This window comes from Arachis hypogaea, chromosome 9, assembly GCF_003086295.3.
Source record: "Arachis hypogaea cultivar Tifrunner chromosome 9, arahy.Tifrunner.gnm2.J5K5, whole genome shotgun sequence".
Lineage (NCBI taxonomy): Eukaryota > Viridiplantae > Streptophyta > Magnoliopsida > Fabales > Fabaceae > Arachis > Arachis hypogaea.
In genome coordinates this window covers 64,750,439-64,770,596 of record NC_092044.1, presented here as the reverse complement: position 1 = coordinate 64,770,596, position 20,158 = coordinate 64,750,439, and the positions used below count along the sequence as shown (strand labels likewise).

General features: G+C 28.7%; 3 protein-coding genes across 5 annotated transcripts; 1 reads left to right on the top strand and 2 right to left on the bottom strand.

Annotated features, from left to right (window-relative positions):
• The first annotated feature begins 9,542 nt into the window (after nt 1-9,542).
• On the top strand, nt 9,543-14,459 carry LOC112711003 (protein WVD2-like 2). Of its 3 annotated transcripts, none has more exons than XM_025763510.3 (7): nt 9,543-9,889; nt 11,316-11,757; nt 12,308-12,396; nt 12,622-12,712; nt 12,806-12,877; nt 13,100-13,210; nt 13,614-14,459. In XM_025763510.3, exons 2-7 carry the CDS (start codon nt 11,320-11,322, stop codon nt 13,956-13,958), a joined length of 1,146 nt encoding a protein of 381 aa, XP_025619295.1. In that variant the 5' UTR covers nt 9,543-9,889; nt 11,316-11,319; the 3' UTR covers nt 13,959-14,459. The 3 variants fall into 3 exon arrangements, with proteins under 3 accessions (XP_025619295.1, XP_072059091.1, XP_029144920.1); XM_072202990.1 differs by lacking the exon at nt 9,543-9,889 and adding an exon at nt 10,200-10,427; XM_029289087.2 differs by lacking the exon at nt 9,543-9,889 and adding an exon at nt 10,203-10,324.
• Nucleotides 14,460-15,909: 1,450 nt separating this feature from the next.
• Nucleotides 15,910-17,536, bottom strand: LOC112712989 (phosphomevalonate kinase, peroxisomal-like). The gene is made up of 4 exons (XM_025765806.3): nt 17,298-17,536; nt 16,951-17,178; nt 16,415-16,537; nt 15,910-16,297 (listed from the first exon to the last, which is right to left on the bottom strand). Exons 1-4 carry the CDS (start codon nt 17,304-17,306, stop codon nt 16,025-16,027), a joined length of 633 nt encoding a protein of 210 aa, XP_025621591.3. The 5' UTR covers nt 17,307-17,536; the 3' UTR covers nt 15,910-16,024.
• Nucleotides 17,537-18,859: 1,323 nt separating this feature from the next.
• LOC112709185 (delta-1-pyrroline-5-carboxylate synthase A-like) lies at nt 18,860-19,716 on the bottom strand. The gene is made up of 3 exons (XM_072202056.1): nt 19,670-19,716; nt 19,350-19,464; nt 18,860-19,126 (listed from the first exon to the last, which is right to left on the bottom strand). The coding sequence occupies exons 1-3, from the start codon at nt 19,714-19,716 to the stop codon at nt 18,860-18,862; spliced, it is 429 nt and encodes a 142-aa protein (XP_072058157.1).
• Nucleotides 19,717-20,158: the final 442 nt, after the last annotated feature.

Genomic DNA, 20,158 nt, shown 5'->3' with positions numbered 1-20,158 from the left:
AGCACTTATAAATCTATAAAATCGCACTGTCTTTGATTCGTGCAAGGGTTTACTTATCAAATAAACTTAAAATATGAACAAAAAATATTTATAAAATGGACCTAGTATCACTTGAAAAAATCATGAAAAATAATAAAATTACCTCGTTATCCATAAGAATTATTTCTATGTAAGTCAGCTTGTTCTTGTCAAATTTGGATGTGACTTTTCATGATCTTATATATTAATTTTGTTAAATAATTATATATATATATATATATATATATATATATATATATATATATTACGGTAGTTTTTCTTAATATATATATACATATGCATAAATAATTCTATACATATACATAAATAAAAAAATATATGAATTATATTTTGTTAAACTCTACGTTACCGATTATTAAAAACATTTAAATCACATATATTAATTATTTTTTGTTATAATTATTTTATTTTATATATATGATTTTTTTTGTTCTACAATCGTACAATAATATTTTATTTTTTATATCTATATATATTCCTAAATCCCGACCCCATTAATACGTATATTAATAGTTTTTTTAATAGTAATGTTTTAATTTTTCGTTTTTTTACGTATCTTTTTTTTTAATTAGTGATATTTTAATATTTCTTTTTCTTTTTTAAATATATTTTTTAATAAGTACATTACTAATCTGAAATATAAAATGAGAAAAAAAAGGTGATACATATATCCAAAAAAGAAAATAAACTTAAAAATCAAAAGAAAAAAATAAATTTTATATTAAAAATATAAAAATGGTATATTCAAAAAGAATAGTCGTAATATATAAATTGAGTGAACAATTTAAATTTCTTTAAAACTAATTTAATCAAATACTAATATTAGAAATAAATTACTTAAATAATATTTAATCAATTCTAGTCCTTATACACATATAGATTAGAGTCATTTTCGTAACGACAACCAACTGAAATAACATCATAATTCATAAGTTTGAATATTTATAATTCGTGCAAATTCAGACAATTTCCTTGTTATTTCAAAACCTTTTGTATCCTTGATCTGATAGAGTTGAATCGCAATTCTTTTTATGGAAAAAGAGTTACGGAGGTGATTTTGATATGTTGGAAACCAAAATCCGAAAGTCACTATTTATATTTGAGTGTGACACCAATTAAACTCTAAAGGCCAAATAAAATAGTATCTCTAATTTTATTTTCATTTGATTCTAAATCAAAAGTAATACTAACTTATTTAATTAAGCATTTATGATAGAAAATAATCATTCAATTTGAATTACAATTGATTGATTGATAGAAATTATAATAAATTGTATGATATTAAAATAATTAACCAAATAAATTAGTTGATATAATTAATTTATTATAATAAATTAAATTTAATGAGTTAAAAGAAATAAATCGAAAAACACCTTAAAAAATATGCCATGACAGTTTTATCATTAAGTACAGAAATTTAATTTTTATATAATAGAATAGATATTTACAGATTATTACATTAAACACAGACTAAAAAAATACATTAAAAAAATAAAAGCATCAATGATAAAATATAATCCAAAAAATCACTTAAATTAAAAAATAACCTGTAATCAATTATAATAAATCTATATATGAGAAGTAAAAGTAAAATAAATAATTAAAAATAAAGTAAAAAAATCAATTAAAAAAATAAAATAAAATAAAAAAATAATGTGTGGAGTAGATAAAAAATGTATTATAATAAAAGATTAATATAATTAATTAATACAAAGGATGAAAGAAAAAAATTAAAATACGATCTTATTAAAAAATTTTTAAAAAATTATTTAAAAAAATCTATTAATAAACTTTTATAAAAATATTACAAAAAATTTAAATTATCTTTAAATAAAATAATAATACCTTTAAGAATTATTAATCAAAATAAATAAAAAAATAATATAAAAAAATCATAGAAAAATATTAGCAAAATTAAGATAAAAAAATAAAAATAAAAAATTACAAATATTTTATCTGAAGTATAAAATAGAGAGAAAAAAGGGATATATAAAATAATACAATAATAAATTAAATTAATTGAGTTCATTTATTTCATTGCTTTATATATTATTTATTAACTAATTTAATATTTATCTCAATCAAATGTTATAATTAATTTGGTTTAATAAATCAAACAAAATTTAAGATAATTTGATATTTACTCTAATTAAATTAAATATTTAAAGTTATGATTAATGTAATTTAATGAATCAAATAAAATATAAAATGATGAAATATTTATCCTAATAAAATCAAATTACATAGTTGATTAATTGTAATTAATACAATTAAATAAATCAAACACATAAAGTTGAAAAATAATTTAGTTAATTTGGGTCTTAAGGATACATTTTAAAAATATTTATTTTTCAACAACTTTTATAAAATATTTTTTATAATATTTTTAACTTATGGTCTAAAAGCACAGTTATAATAACCCATTAAAAAGTACTTAATTAGTTAATATAGATAATTAGTATAATTGATTTAGTTCAATAAATTAAAAGAAATAAATGTAAAAGAAAGAGATAAAGGAAAGGTAAAATTATAAAAATGTGTAGCCATTAAAAAGTAATAAAAAAAGTCCCTTTTAGTTTTTTATTTATTAGTTATTAATTTATTATAATTAATTTCACAACATTTATTATACGTTATTCATATTACAAATTAATACAATCAATTAATTGATAGTTATTATCGATAATTAATTATAATTGATATAACTCATTTCGCTATACTTTTTAAATAAATAATTAAAAATACACATCTCAATTTTTTGTTAAAGTAGAATAAAATAAAATACATAAATTGAGTAGATATAAATCTAAAAATTATAAAATTTTATTAACAACTCAAATAAATTAGTACCATAAAACTAACTTTAATGTCTATTTTAAAAATAATTACTGACCTTTTATTCTTTTAATTATTAATAATTCAAATAAAGTAATACCCTATAACTTATTTTGTTATCTATTTTAAGTAATTACTAACATTCTATTTCTATAATTATTTGCTTGTCTTATTTAACATTTATGCTTTCAATCAATTATATTAATAAACAAAAAAACTAAATTAATTTCGATTATATTTGGACTATTCAACAATTCACATAATCTTTTTAATTTAGGATTAACTGCTAACGATAGAAAATAAAAAAAATTTAGAGTAATTCAATATTATGAACATTAATTAGTATTGTGAAATAACCTAAAATTATAATGCAATTTATTTTTAAATAAATAATCAAGTATTATTGTTAATTATGAAATAACATAAAATTATAATGCATTTTATTTTTAAAGAAACAATCATCCATTAATATTTATAAATAGAAATTATCGTCAAAATTCTTTGATTAACAATATGAGGGGTTAATTACTATTCATTTACACTATTAGAAGAATTACCATCATGAGTAAAATTTTGTTAAAAAAAAAGAATAAAATTGCATAAATAGTGGATTTAAAAAATAAAAATCGTTAAGTAATTATACTTTTTTTAATAAATAGTAAAAAATTAAATATCATAAACTATATTCTTTCAAAAGTAACTATTTTAAGTTGTTATGTTTGGCATGATTTATTTGTATATCATTTAAATAGATATTATTTTTTATTATAATAATCATTTATCCTTAATAATTATTGTTAGAATTTAATAATTTTCATGCCTTACAATAATTATCTATAAAATAATTACGATCTAATATTAATTATTAAATTATATAAAATGGAAGAGAGAAAGATATTCATCAACACATACACATATATATATTATTGGTCACAAATACAATAGGACTATTGACTTGACCAAAAATTGATTTATCGCACAACATTAATTTGTAAATATTATTACGTGTTAGGTAAGTATTGAGAATCGTAAGAAAGGATCTCTTTTTTATTAGAGTGCTGCCGAAACAACAACGTTAATAATAAATCTGAAACCAAAGAAGAAAAGGAAGAAAAAGAGAAGATGGTGATGAGAATCGAAGAGTAAAATAAACAACTTCGTATGCAGCTATTATTATAGTTTGTGAAATTATTTAGGACAAAGAAATAAAAAAGGTAAAATAGAAAACCACCTTCGAAAAAATATGAAGAACTATCGTTAGGAGGCTTTAGATATTTATATGTTCGAGAATAAGAAGACCCATTAAGATAATTTATTATTCACATTATAATCTCTTACCATAATTCTCGTATAATAATTTATTCTATTAAATTAGATTCATTATTCCATATCTTTTCTTTCTATTATTATTTACGAAAGTCATATAAGTATATTAGTATGGATTTTTAGATAATTATGATATTTCAAAATATTATATTTACAATATTAAATTAATTATTTTATATATATTTATATATATATTGATTAACTTATTTTTAATATATATTTATATTTTAATATATATATATATATATATATATATTATACAAATTAATCTCTTATATCCATATAATATCATTAATATTTTGTCTTGGAATATTTTTTCTATTTTTTAATAATATCATTATAATATTTTTTTTGCTACTAAATGTCATGATTATTAATTATGTATATGTAGTAAGATGATCAAAACTGACATATAGTTGATAATTTAATAATTTTTAATAATTTTTAATTATTAATTTTATATAAAAACATCTATAATAAATAATACAGGAAAAAGTAATTTTTTTAATTAAATTAATATGTATTTATTATTTTATTACATTCAATTAGAATAAATAATAAATTATTTATTTTCTTATGCATCTTATAAAGTAATGAATTAAAGTAATTGATAATAATTGATTGATATAAATTATAATAAATTGTGTGATATTTAAATATCTAATCAAATCAATTAGTTGATATAATTAATTTATCGTAATGAATTGAATTTAATGAGTTAAAAGAAATAAATCAGAAAATATTCTCAAAAGCATGCCACGTCAACTTCATCGGTAAGTATAGAAACCTAATTTTTATATAATAGAAGATAGATTATTATTATTATTATTATTATTATTATTATTATTATTATTATTATTATTAATTGATATCGATATTAATTTTTTACCATTAATGTATGTATCAAGTCGTCACTAATTATGCTTGATTAAAAATAATAATTAAAAAATATTAATAATTGATAATTAGTATTATACAATTAATATAATAATTTAATAATTAATATTAATATTTTTGATTGATAATTAATTTAATAATACATTAAATATTAATTTTATATAATTATAATAATAACAATAATTATGATCTGATAATTAATACCTTACAATTATTATTATTATTATTATTATTATTATTATTATTATTATTATTATTATTATTATTATTATTATTATTATTAAAATGACTAAAGGTATTTTTAATTGATAATTAAAAAATAGTTTAATAGTGCATTAAATATTGATATGATATAATTATAATGAAGATATGTTCCTAAATTAGTATAATTATATTTTATTCATTAAATATTAATTATGATATAATTATAATAAAGTTATTTTTTATAAAATAATTTAGAATAGATGAAAACTTTAATTCGTTTTGGAGGGAAAACGGACTCACGAGAGATCGACACGTCACCTTTATTAGTTGGAGAAAAATCCAGTTTTAATATATTAAGTAGATTTTGGCAAGTTGACCAGATATATTCATCTTGCTTTGTCATTCCTATAGTAAATCGTTTAAATAGAGCTCAGATTCACAGTAAATTAGTCTTTAACCTACTAAATTAGAGATATCATAAAAAAATTAAAGAAATAAAACTGAGACTTAGATTCAAACATAAGAGTTAAAATATTATTTTATTCTTTTATAATTATAGAATTTAACTCACATATGTCTTAAAGCTAAATATTAAGTTTAGCATTTTTTTAACAAAATTAAAGTTTTTAATATAATTGTTGTACATTTATCAAAGTAAAATATTTAAAAATTTTATTGTAATAACCTTCACATGTTTTTTAAGAACAACAAAAGCAGGTAAAAATATATATTAACTAAATCTATGATTATATATCATAGTAAATTCGATATATGAAATATCTAAGATGAAATTAAAGAAAAAAATATTATAAATATTAAGTGTAAATAATATATTTACAAATATCATTCTTATGACTTTTTTTCTTCAAAAAAAATAATATTAATATTATTTTGCATATATGAATATTAAAAAAAAACAAATTATTACTATTATTTTCTAAAATTCTAAGGATTTCATTCTATTTATATCAAATGGGTAATAATTATTGATGTTTTTTTAATAAGAAAATAAAGTTCTCATTCATAAAAAAAGCCAAATGGTATTTATAGATTATAGCAAAAATATAAAATTTATATCTAACAAAGAAAATAATTATTCTCTATGTTGAAGTATTAATTGATAGGAGACGTAAAATTCGATTTCAAAAAATCTTAATGAACAGAAAGAGAAATAAATTTGGTGGAACTCACATACAGTTGTCTTTATGTAAAGCTGCTAATAATTGAGAATCGTTAGATGATCTAACATGTTTGACTAAATTATTATCTAATAACTCTCGACTTTCAACTTCACAAAAAGATAATTACACGTGAGTATTCACCAAAAATCTAACTCTCTTGTGTTTCTAAAACCCTTCTCAATTCAACGTCAATACATGAACAACATTACCATTGTTATGCTTAACCAGAACCCCGTTTATAAAAATTTAATTTTTAGCTGCTTTCGCGTAATCCAAATACTAAAAGATTCAACTTTTTTACATCTGCTGCATGGAATTAAATCCTTGTATTTTGCAAGATAATCAATGCTTCACTTTCAAGAAGGGAGCTTTTCTCAAAAAGACTAATCTTTTACTTGTCTCATCGGAAATTCCGTCAACAATTGATGGAGGTGTGACCCAAACTGGTCAACAAACCGGCAGAAGCTCGCCGATTGTGGCATCGACTTCAGGTGCAACGCAACGGGCAGAAAGGCGGCTAGATCTGCTAATGAAATAGAGGCGGTGAAACCAAGGCTTTCCCTCCCTCTCCATGGGTAAATTGGCTATGGTGCCCAGGAGTGGGTAAGAGCGGGCCGAGTCGGTATCCACTAAAAAAAACACTGAGTGCCGTCGGATTTACCGTCGCATTTAACATTGTAAAGCAGCGGCAGATTTATTAGTGATAACCATGTCGAATTTGTAAGATTTTTTAATTACCGACGGATTCTATTTTTTGACGATGAATCCGCTAGTAATTTTTGGAGGAAAAATAGATTAAATTGGCGCGTCCTTTACCATCGGATTTACCGTCGAATTAATTCGATGGTAACTCAATTTAATGAAACAATGCGTTTTGGTGACCTGCAATGGTATACCGACAGAATTTTTTGATAGTAAATCCGACGATAAATATGGCGTAAATTCAAATCCTCACCACCATAACCATCATTCCTCTCTCTCTCTCTCCTTCTCTCTCTCTCTCTCTCTTTCTCTCTAATACCAGCTGCTTGCCGCTGAGGCCACTGCCGTCGCCACCCCCTCTCCGTCAACCCCCATTGCCGATGCCTCATTCTTCTCCTTCTTGCCCTCTCTCTCAATGCCGCCGCAGTCCTTTCCTCCTTCTCCTTTCACCCTTCTCAACCCATAACCTCCAGCTCCCTGCTTTGGCAGCCCACGGCTGCCACCTCTAGTGCCGGTAACAATCTGATGCCGTCTCCTTCCTCCCTTCTTTTTCGTTACTTTCTACACCCTACATTCAAGGTTCTTTGTTTGAATTCTTTTTTCAAATCATGTTAGTTAGTTTTAGTTCAATAGATTGGTTTATTAAAATCATTCTTAACGTTACAAAACATTATAAAATCATTTTTTGTCCATAAACAATATTTTTCGGGCAATTTTATTCTTAAACAAAAATAAAAAAATATTAAAAAAGAAAATAAACCCCACCCCACCCCTTACCCCCACCCTTCCACCTAAAACAGAAAAACAAAAAAAGAAAACGAAAGACACAGAATAAAAGAAGAGAGAAACAGAGAGGAAGAAGAAAGAAAAGGAAAGGAAGAAGAGGGAGGTGACGGCGGGAAAAAGTACGGCCATCGCCATCGACATCGCTGGTGTCGTGACGAGAGAGAGAGAGAGAGAGAGAGAGAGAGAGAGAGAGAATGAGGAGATGAGAGAGAGAACGAGAGAAGAGAGGAACAGAGGGAGAAGAAAGGAAAGGAAGAAGGAGGAGGTGACGGCAGGGAAGAGTGACGGCAGAGAGCTGCTCTGTCGATGTCGAACTCCATCACCGTCGTCGTGCTTCGGGTGGTGAGGGACTCTGCTCTTCCCCCTCGCTCGATCTGTCCTCTCTTTAGCCACAACTGCAACGGCGACAACAGTAGCTTTCTATGCCGTCGCTTCTTTCTCCTCTTTCCTTCAACCGCGATGGCAACGGACGACAGCAACACCACCCATCTTCTCTTAGTTTTCCTTTTCTCCCTTTTTCTTTCTTCTCTCTTCTCTCTTTTCTGCGTTCTCTCTCTTGCGTTTGAATGATTGGAATTTTGAATTTTCTATCTTGAAATTTGAATATGGTATTGTTGTTAATTGATTTTTGAATCTGAATATATTATTGTTGTTGATTCCGTGTTAGTTTTGTTTGATCTTTTTTTTAAATTAAAAAAATAGTTGGTGTTGTTGTGATGGATTTTTGAATCTGAATATACTGTTCTTGTTGATTTTGTATTGGCTTTGTTTGATTTTTTTGAAATTAAAAAAATAGTTGGTATTGTTGTTGTTGAAGATTTGAGTGGAGAGTGGAGTAGGGAGGAGGTTGAGGTAAACAGTGGAGTGAGAAGGGTAAAGAGAAAAGATGATGATGAAGGGTATTTTAGTCTAAAATTAAAAAAAAAAGATGATTTTATAACGTTTTGTAACGTTAAGAATGATTTTAATAATAAAAAAAATTGGAGACAAATTTAATTTTCACCTCAGATCTTAGGGACGAAAAAAGTATTTAACCCTAATTAAAATTTGTGAAAAACTTATTTGTCAAAGTTTTAAAAGATCAAAAACTTATTTATTCTTTTTTAAGAATTTATTTTAAATTTAAACGAAAATCAAACAGGAAAATTAAATAAAAAAAGAACAGCAGAAAATAAAATATGTAAGGAAAGGAAGTTTTATTATTTTTTTTCTTTTGCATGTTTGTGCAGATATTGCTCCATTTTTAATCGTTTTTTTTCCTTATTTAGGCGTATCTATAACACCCAAATCTCATAATCTTATCCGTGTGATACTGTTATCATGTATGACAATTATTTCAGACTGTCTTCCCTTTTTCTTCCTATTTTTCCCTCACATTTTTAATATTTTATTAAGGTAGGTTGACAATTCTTATTAGTAGCATTTTTTTAATATTATTTATTTATTAGTAGTATTATTTGAGTTTAACGTCACTTTGTTGTGACTCCACTATCACAATTTAACGCCGTCAATGGGTGGATCGCACGACGACATGCGGATAAGAATGGTTTCAGTTAAACAAAAAATAAAACCGCCGTTAAAAAAGAACCCGAAAAACCGTTCTATAAATATAACCAGAAAACCAACGAAGAAAAACACATCAGAGAAAGGGGAAACAGGGGAAAAAAAAACGGATTTTGATAACATCCCCTAAAGCAAGCGAATATTGATACATAAAGTTTGGATTTTGTTTGTATTTGGCACCATCACAGTTCACCGCAACAAAACAAAACACAAGAAGAAGCAACACAGCCACAAAGAGAGAGAAAGAGAAGAAAGAGAAGAAAGAGAATAAGAAGGAGGAGAAGGAGAAGGAAGAGGAGAAGAGTCCTTCACTTCTTTTGAGATCTTGTGAGATCAAGTCCACAACTTTGAGCCAGGTTTCTCTCTTTGGTTTTTCTTTTTTTGTCATTTTTTTATTATTGCAATGTAGGTGTTTGATCCTTTGCCTCAACCAGCTTATTTAGCATTTTTAGCTATGTGCTAATTTGGAGATCTCTGATATTTTCATTTATCTTTTTCTTCTGTGTTTGTTTTTATGATTTTTGATATCAGCATGTTTTGATCTCTTCTGAGTTCAGATTCGTTGTTTTTTTTTTTTCTATCTTTTTTTGTTTTTTGTGCTTACCAAACAGTGCTAGCTTCAGGGAACCCACCTTCTTTTAAGGGTATAAGCGCCAAATTTTAGTCTTTTTTTTTTCCTTCTCTTATTTTTAGTTCAAAATTTTGGTGTGTGGGTAGTGGGTCAAAAGGGGAATTCAATCTTGCTAGTGCTTTTGCTTTTTGCACATTCTTTCTCTTTTTTGCCATATTCTGTGAGTTCACAAATTTTGACCTGTTTATGCTATTTTTGTGGTTGATTTTTTTTTTCTTTTTTGGGTTGTGGGTTTAGGATAGCTTTCCCTTGATCTTAACAAGGTTAAATTTTGAGCTTTTTCTTTTGATTCAAGTGTTTTCTGGAGCTCAATAAAATGTTGGATTTTGTTGTATGAATTAAGCCTTTTGAATCTCTATTTATATTCCATCTAAACGTTTGTTTTTTTTTTTTTTGTACACTTTATTATTCTACATTATACGTGTAGATGTTTTTTCTATTTCTCTGCTTTTATATTTAGATAATGTTGATGTGGTTTCTTAATTTTTATTGGCTCCTTATGTGAAATTTCATGGCGATTTAAGAACTGCAGTTATTCTGTAGAATCTTAGCTTCAAGTGGCCCTTTTACCCTTTTCTCTTTCTCTTGGTTTGCGTCATAACAGATTCAGACCTAAAGTTTATTCTTTCTCTAAGAATAGAAAAATCAGTTCAAGGGTTATTTCATGGTTGTTGACTGATTGCTTAAATGGCTAAAATCACACAAAATAAAAATAAACTTCTGTTAACCGAAGTTGGATTTTTTTTTCTTTGGACTGGGTAGTCCCTGGATCTGTGAAGACTCTTATCTTACCCCATTTTTTTTATTCTTCCTTTCATTTTCCCCATCAGTAAGTTTAGTCGGTCTACTATGGAGGAAAGCTCACCGATTGCAATGATAGTTTTTATTTTCCCCTTAACAATACTTGAATAGAGGTCCACCTAGTGGGATATAGTTTTGTTGTGTTGTTGTTCTTGTGGTGCTCAAATATGAGACATTGTTTAAGAGGAACAAGTGTCAAATTAGCTGTTTCTAAATTGGTTTAGAAGGTGTTGTACTAGATTGAACCAAAAGTTAAGAAGTTTTATTTCTTTTATAGCAAATAGCAATCTATATTTTTCCTCCAATGATTTCTTATTTTTTCAAGCTAATAATCATGCACATTCATGCAGTATCATGGGGAGAGAAGTTTCAGGAATACAATTTGTGGACAAGAAGCCAAATGGTGTTTCACCATCTTCAGACGGCAGTACAAATGACAAAGTGCGCATTGCCCCTAGAATCTCAATATCTAAGGTTCAAGCAAAGGATCATGGGGTAAAAGAACATACTGAAGCTAATTCTTTTGATCAGAAATATCATGAGAAGGATGTTTTGAATGCTAATGCCACAAATGGAGATGCTGACTTGCCTGAGGAGATTGAAAAGTCTGAAATACAGACGACTGGTGAGAACAAAATGTCAATCCCACCTACTGCAAAGCTATCAGATCTGGACAATGAAAAGCATGGATCCTACACGGATATTGTTGAAACTGAAGCTGCCTCAAATGGTTTGAATTCACCACCAAATGCTAACACCACGCCCTCGCCTGTCTCATCAAAGAATTCACAGGTAATCAAAATGGTTAATGGTCTTGCTTGTTGTGCCATTGCTTTTTGAAATTGACGTTTGAACCACATAAATAGGTAAATATTATGATAACAACCTAGTGGTGCATGAAGACATTAGAGAGTAAAACAACTAGAATATTATTTTTTTACTACATTCTTGTTTTGGAAGTGGTGTCCTTCTCTGACTAAATTTATTTTCCTTTCTTTTGCCATTTAAACACATAACCTCATTAACCAAATTACCAAATCCAAATGGTGATAACTTATTGCCACTGATTAAACAATTGGATGCATACATAGGCTAAGGAGATATTAGGTTTAATATGCACTATATTAATTTCAAATTCAACCAATCTTCAGAATCACATAATATTATGCCAGCTAAATTCATAATGGGATTTTGTATGGAAATGTTCCTCAATAGGTTTAGATTTTATGTTAACAGACTTTCTATTTATATGCTTTGTTTGCAGACCCAATAAAAAAATGTTATTATTGTGTGCGTGTGTGTGTGGTCACTGACATTAAAAAATGTTTCCTTCTCTTTTCAGACAAATTCAACATTTTCATCAATTAAGCCCTTGCCACATGATCATAAGAAGTATCAAGATGATGAAGACAATTGGTCTATTGCTTCCTCGTATCCTCTAAACTAGATCATTTTGGTGATTTTTTATTTTTACTTTTCTGATTATAGCAAGTTAAGATATTATAAATAAGGTCCTTAGAATCTGCCGCACTTTTTTTTTTTTTATTTAAATAAGAAACTATTTGGATTTTTGTACCTGGTAAATAGTCGGTTTTAGCTGCATATGACTTGACATGGCTGTAATTCTGTTGTTTGTTCCCTAACCGCAAGCATTAGTGTTATATCAATGCGCACTGCTAGATCTAAGGTGACTGTTGGTTCTGCACCTACATTTAGAAGCTCGCAGCGTGCAGAGAAACGGAGGGAGGTATTGATTTGCCATCAAGTTAATTCTGATGTAATATTAGTGAAACAGATGGAATTCCAAGTTAATGTTATGATTTTAATTTTTCCTATCCAGTTTTATATGAAGTTGGAGGAGAAGCAGCGAGCTCTTCAAGAAGAAAAAAGCCAGTATGAGGCGAGGCTAAAGGTACACTGGTCTTTACTTTTTTCACTTTGTTATTTTGTTTTCATTTCTCTCTGCTTTTTTTTAACACTCTTCTTTTCTTCTCTTACTAGGAAATTCTTATCCTTTGACCCTTTTCTTTTGCCCATGCTATATACATGGATCGTTTAATGTTACTGTTTCCATGTTATGTTTTGTATGTTAACTGATTAAATAACTTCGATTCTGTTTAATAATCTCTAATAGGAAGAGCAGGAAGCAGCAATCAAGCAGTTGAGGAAGAACTTGGTGATTAAGGCAAATCCAGTTCCAAGTTTCTATTATGAGGGGCCTCCACCTAAGACTGAACTCAAGAAGGTATTCTTCGTTCTTTTGCGCATGTTGTTCCCTACTTTTCAGGATGAATAAGAAACTGCCACTAAAAATATCTGATATATCATGCAAAATTGCATTGGAGCATAAATATTTAAATTTGGTTATGTTGTTCTTCGTACTATCTTGTATAATCATTTGAGACAGACAACAAAAATACGAAATTTCTTTGTTACTTAGGGTCTGGTTGCTAGTTTTGATTATGGGTGGGAGGAAGAAAGGGGGAAGGGACTGGCTACCGTTCTTTTTTGTCTCTTTCCCTCCAAAATTAAACTCACTTACCCTTACAAGTTCCTTTTCTGATCTTTCCAATCAGAAGAGAAAAAAGGCTAAATTTATAAATATCCTATTGATAAAAATTTATCTATTCTGTTCCCTTTGACGGCAGCTGCCTCTGACTCGCCCGAAGTCACCGAAACTGAACCGCAGAAGGAGCTTTGGTGATGCTGTGAATTCATCCCCTGAAGTATGCAGTCGAGGAGCACGCCACAGCACAGGAAGTCACATGAAAGCTGGAACGAACAGCCCTCTCACTCCAAAGACCAAGGATCAACACATTCGCCACAACAGCTTTGGTCCAAGCAAAGCCAAAGAAAGATCAAAAGTGGTCAAGGAAAAGGCAACACCAGCAGCAGCAACAGCTCCCCCCAAGGTTACCCCGGAGCCGGCAGTGACAGCTCCGCCTAAGATCATCTCTGAGCAGGCAAATGCTGACATATCGGTCCAATCATGATGATGAGCTCCAGAGGGTTTCAACTGACCACCCAGTTGAGAGGAAAATAGCCTTCATTTTCCTTGGTAGAGATGTTTGCAAAGAGATGTGGTCCTATTTTCTTTTCATCCGGACTGACTGATTTCTTTTTTGTGGTTTGTTTTAACTTGCTGTTGTATATGTTTTGTAAGTTATATTGGTACACACGCATCATCATCATGCCATATATAATGATAGAGTTATTGATGTCATTATGTCTGTACCAAATTGTTGATTATGTTCCCCAGACTAGTCCCCGGGAGAAACGTTACATTAAATATATCTTTGTGTAGGGCTAGATTTAGGGATGTTATTATACGGTTTTAGTATTTTATTATCTGGGTGCCAAATCATGTGTCCTGGTGGGTATATAACAGAAGCTGTTTAAGGGGAGGGGAATTTATTGTAGGGATCATGTAATTTTTGTCAAAAAATATGGACTTTTTCCTCTTTTGTTTTCATAATTGACTTGCATTTTGTTGACATTCTTTTTGTTTAAATTTCATTGGGATGTATGTTTTTGAATTGAAAAACTTTTAAATATTGTTTTTATATCTTTTAGTGGGTGTTTGTTTCAAGAAATTTTAATGTATTTTTGGAAATTGTCAACTATATTCGTTTGGCGTTTTAAAATTTAATTTTAATGCATTATCATGCAAATTGCAAAGTAGTTTTATATGTACAATCATATGATGTTATATTAGTAAAAATAATTTTTTACATAAATTATGTGAATGATAATTCAAAAAAATGGATAGTGATTATACGATTGTGTAAAATATTTTATATGTCAATATATCAAAATTAAATGAATAAAAGCTAATGTATAAAATCACTGTTATATCCTTTAATTATTATATTGCTTGTCAAAGTTTTATCGTTTTATTGATATTAAGATTATTTATTTATTTTAGAAATTAAAAATCTATTTTAAAAGATATATATAATAAAACAAATGTGTCTAATTTATTAGTGACAATACAAAAATCACTTTCCTACCATTTGTAGCACTAAAGAAAAGTGTTTTTTTTTAATTCTTAAATAATATTTTTGGGCATAATATTCCGGAGAATATAATTTCTTAGAACTTATTTCACGTTCACTAACATATTTAGAAAACTCTTTCGGGAGAGTATCGATTTTTAAAAAAATAATTTGTTGTCAGAGGTAATAAAAAAAAGTAGCAGATAATAGGTTTTAATTTTTTTTATTTTGTTTCTCTTTTTGTAAAAAGAATATATGTATTCTTTAAAAAAAAATAATTAACCTCATTAGTAAGTTATATTTAAATAATTAATATAAAATATAATAAAATAAAAATTAAAACTTATTTAGTTAACAGGAAAGACACTATTCTTTACTCAACAAAAAGTGTTTAATATAAAAATAAGACATTTTTTTTTGTTTTGCTGAGTTGTTATGTTCACATATTAGATCACAACTAGAAAATGGATAAATACAGACAGATTTATAGACAGATTTAGTCTTTATTACAGGCGAATTTTTGGTTACCGACGAAATTACCGACGGATTTTGTCCCTCTGTAAAAGCCCCGTCGGAAATTATTTACCGACATATTTTTTTTCCAAAATTACCGACGGATTTTTACTCTGTAAATTCTCCCTCCATTTCCTGAAGGCGACAAACTTACAAACGGAACAGACGGATTTTTCGTCTGTAATTACAAGCAGATTTTCAGACGGATTTTCTGTCTGTAATTACAGGCGAATTTTCAGACGGATTTTTCGTCTGTAATTACAGACAGATTTTCAGACAGATTTTCCTACAGACGGATTTTTCGACAAATTTTTCGTCTGTAATTTAAACTTTGGAAAATCATGATTACAGACAGAAAATCCGTCTGTAAATCCTTCTGTAAGGTAAAATAGAAATTTTTTTACTTTTTCTAATTACAAAATAAACTTGTTTTCATACAAAATAAATATAAATTTAATACAAATTTTTATCTAATTTATATTCGAATATTTATAATATTTCAAAAAATAAACAAATTCATCGTATTAAAAATAAACAATATTTACAATAAATTATTCAATATGAATTGAAGATACAGCTGAAGTGATTTTATTTGTTCTAGGGTCAACACTTTCTAAAGAAACGCCACAAGGATCTTCTTTAACCAGAAGGGCAAGAACATTGAGTGAGCTCCATGTTTTTGTCACATTGCTGCTTGAATCTCCCAAAGTAACAGCAAAGACAGCATCAAATCCTCCTGCTCCTGCTCCTGGAACTCCAGCCAACAACACTCCTTCCAAGTTCAGTGTAACATCTAAAAGTTTTGTTTGTGATTCTGGTTCAATCTGCATGAATTGCAAGGAAAGAGTAGTGATATTCTACCAGCAGATATAATTTATAATCAACATCATTCAAACAGAAGAAGCCTTATAATAAGTGCCAAATCAATGAAAGGAACTTACAGGAACACCTGCAGCCTCACCCATTAGGCGCATATGATATCTAATCCCAAGCATAGCTTCTTTTGCACCTAGCAATGCTTTAATAACTGCTTCCTTGTTGGGTTCAGAAGCTTGCTCTATCAACTACGAGAATTGCATTTTCAACATCAACACAAGAAGAAAAACAAGAACATGAGAGCCTGAAGTGTAGTCTCAAGAACATGATATCACATATGTGCATTAGAAATTCAGTCACACCACTTGAAACTGAAAACCAGGCAAACAGTAAAGTTGGATATATAATCTCTTTCAAACCCATCAAAAGTCAACTTAATTGTATAAGTCTAATAGTAAAGATGTCCTATCTCATTAAAATAACTAATAAATAGGAATGTAGAAATTTAATCTAATGCAAGGCATACCATAAGGCCAAAATGTTCTAGTTATTTAACAGTGAGCATTATCAATCAGTTTACTCTACATCCATAGGAGTAAAAATTCCAATTTTGATGTTACTTCCATTAATTAAACAACCACAAATGATTTGAAAGAAATACCTTTTCTGATCTGAGCTTGCTGCAGCTATCAATCACAGATTTATATGCATCCCATTGTTCCTTTGCTAATTTACTCAAAAAGTTCAGTTGAATTTCTAACTGCGAATTCGCCTCTGACAATCTTCTCCATGTGTCCAGGAATTTCTGAGGGTCAAACTTTTGCCATTTTTTTACAGCACCAACCATTGATGGCATATATGAACCACCAGTTCCTGGTTCTCCTAGTAACTAAAAAATGATATATAGTCAGAATATTAACCAATAGACTTCATATTCTTCTGATAAGAAAGTCATTCAACCTGAAGTAAAAGGAAAATGTGGGGGTATAAGAGATTTAAATTGCTTACCAGAGTCATCAAAGGTGGTAAAGAGAACTCAGTCCTCTCATGGTCCCAGTTTCCATTCAGAATGTCTCTGATAACTTTTGGTGCAGGCAATGCTTGTGCTGCAACCTGCAATGTCAGCAAAACAATGTCTAGTCACTGTAAGAGATAACCAATAGAAGATCCTAACATGTTTAGCAACTGGAATGGCAAACTAAAATGATGGGGCTAGTAGCAAGAATTAGAGAGCTCAAGTTTTGTTGTACATCAAGGAAAAATAATGTTCTTGTAATTGAGTATATTTAGGCCAAACAAATCAGGAGAGTCATTCATACCAGTTACATATTTAGATGATAAATATTCACAATACCAGCATGACCAGTTGAAATGCATATATACACACACACACACACACACACACACACACACACACACACACACACACACACACACACACACACACACACACACACACACACACACACACACACACACAAAAGTGTGCAACAGAAATCAACATAATTAAAGCATTTTTTGCCTAAAACACAAGACACATTAAAAGGGTAAGTGTTGAATACTTGTACGAAGGAAATCACTTATCAGATATGTTATAAACTAAAAGGGTTTATTGAAGCTTGGTAATGTAGCAAAACAAAGATTATATTTACAACTTTTATTTGTGTTCATGTCTTTGTCATTCTCAGAAGTTTAATTGAAGACCAAAGAAGAATGTAAGAGAATGGAAATCTTAAATTTACCTGAACAAGGGCATCAAGTCGAGACTCAAATATAACCAGGAGTACTCCCAATGGACATGATATTTTCTCCAAGATGAGTTTATCAGCTAGCTGAACAAAGAATGTATAAACAGTGAAAACTAATGCTGATTGTTTAACAGTAAAATGTATGGTTTGATAACATTTTTCTTTGTAAAGGGAGTGATATTCTTTTTCTTAGATCAAGAATCAAGATCAGAGAACATGAGTTACAAAACTGTATAGTTTAACCACATGAAAAAAGAAAAATTGCTAAATCAGTTCAATATCACAGAGCCAATTATTATTTTACTTATCACTTACCATTTCAGTTTCTTTAACAAAAAGGATAAAATAATTAACGCATGAGGATTAATACAAAGAATAAGTTGGATAAGAGACCCTCCTTCAAATAAAAGGGAAGGGATTTTGACAAAAGTGGAAATACGCATCATTTTTTTCCCTGTAGCATTACATGCACTATGAGCTACTATAGATAGCATTACAGAAATGATCATTATGTTTATTTCAAAGTGGAAAAGTGCATTTGCAGGTCACCTCATATCCATAGACTGTTTTAAATGTTGTTTTAAAAGAAGAGGGGGAGGACAATCAAGGATAATATGTTGCAAACAGCTTCTTAAAGTAATCTATCTAATTTAATTCTATTTTTTTTCTAACTCAGGACCACAACTTAGTTTGTCAAAATTGTGCTTTTATCAAAGGTCAACCCAAAAATCAAATGACTATAACAAGTTCTCAATAGAAAAGTTCTTTTCAATGGAATATATCAATGAAAGATAGCTTCAAATTCTGCATACCTAGTTATGATCACCGAGTGCCAGCATAAGCAGCACAAACGGCAGCATTAACTTTAGCAGTCATGCCACCCCTGCCCAATCTTGACTTATCTCCAAAAGTAATTTCTCCTTGATTTTTCTCTTTCACATATGTGTGAATTAGCTTCGATTTTGGATCACTTGGAGGACCACTATAAAGGCCCTCAACATCACTCAATAAAACAAGGAGGTCAGCTTTAAGTTCAAGAGCTAATAGACCCGCCAAATTGTCATTGTCCCAAAATATACCAGATGAATCCTGCACATAGTGCTTACAATTAAAATTAATTACACATTACAAAGCCATCATGAAGATTGATTCAGCTTAGTGAAATTTTTGCATGTTATGTTCTGTTGTAATACATATCATATCACAGCCAATAAAATCAATCCAACAGATTGTGCTTTCTTTTAAGAGAAAGGAGAGTTGACAAAGGTAAATTGACTATACTAATAAATAGAGATAATTCAAATGAGCATACCTCATATGGTGCCTTCCTGGTACTAACAGCATCATTTTCATTGAAAATGGGGATAACCCTTAAATCTAATAACGAGTTCACTGTGTCAGACAGTTGTTTTCTAAAGCCTGAATCCCTAAAAAACCCATAATTCACAAGAAGTTGGGAAGAAGAAAATATTATGTCAGCATCAATATGAAGAATAAATAAATGAATAGAGAAAAACACTAACTAATGTATGTTAGATTGAGAGCATAATGAACAAGAAATCCTTTTAGTTTACAACATATCTGACTATTACTTTTCAGATTAGTTATGTTGTTACTATACAAAATCAATACCCTACAAATGTGTCAAGTTTTATGATACCCTCCAAAAACCCGACCATTAACATTATGCGGTGGCAATTCTACATCAACTATTAAGGTAGCAAAACTCACAAGGAACTAACAAAGACATGCAGTTACTGCAAGGCTATGCTTTCCACTGGAGATTCGAACAAGGTTCCAGAAAAACAAAAGGAAAGAAGTATGAAAACTTCAGGGGAGAGATGAATGACTACTTTGGTATCTAAGATCACAATCAGAAGCTAATAAGCTATATCACTATGTGAAGGAATATATTCACCAAACAACAATATCACAAGGTATATAAGTAACTAATACCCTACACTCCATCTTTTTTCCCCTTCTCCAATGGTTAATCCACCAACCTACCATTAAATACATTAACCCTGTTTTCTTAGTTATTCCACAACTTCAGCTAATTTCTAAAAAGGCTTCAGCTAATTTCTCTTTCGTGGTAGAAAATGCTAAACCTGCACCCAGATT

What these genes read in the sequence shown, in the direction of transcription:
- LOC112711003 (XM_025763510.3), top strand. Translation starts at nt 11,320, where the DNA reads ATGGGGAGAGAAGTTTCAGGAATACAATTTGTGGACAAGAAGCCAAAT. An exon ending in TCTCATCAAAGAATTCACAG is followed by an intron (nt 11,758 to 12,307) that starts GTAATCAAAATG and finishes TTCTCTTTTCAG; the next exon opens with ACAAATTCAACATTTTCATC. An exon ending in GTGCAGAGAAACGGAGGGAG is followed by an intron (nt 12,713 to 12,805) that starts GTATTGATTTGC and finishes TTTCCTATCCAG; the next exon opens with TTTTATATGAAGTTGGAGGA.
- LOC112712989 (XM_025765806.3), bottom strand. An exon ending in GCAAGCTCAGATCAGAAAAG is followed by an intron (nt 16,538 to 16,950) that starts GTATTTCTTTCA and finishes CAATTCTCGTAG; the next exon opens with TTGATAGAGCAAGCTTCTGA. An exon ending in GTGAGGCTGCAGGTGTTCCT is followed by an intron (nt 16,298 to 16,414) that starts GTAAGTTCCTTT and finishes CAATTCATGCAG; the next exon opens with ATTGAACCAGAATCACAAAC.
- LOC112709185 (XM_072202056.1), bottom strand. Translation starts at nt 19,716, where the DNA reads ATGGTCGGGTTTTTGGAGGGTATCATAAAACTTGACACATTTGTAGG. An exon ending in AAACTTGACACATTTGTAGG is followed by an intron (nt 19,465 to 19,669) that starts GTATTGATTTTG and finishes TGGGTTTTTTAG; the next exon opens with GGATTCAGGCTTTAGAAAAC. An exon ending in CCAGGAAGGCACCATATGAG is followed by an intron (nt 19,127 to 19,349) that starts GTATGCTCATTT and finishes CACTATGTGCAG; the next exon opens with GATTCATCTGGTATATTTTG.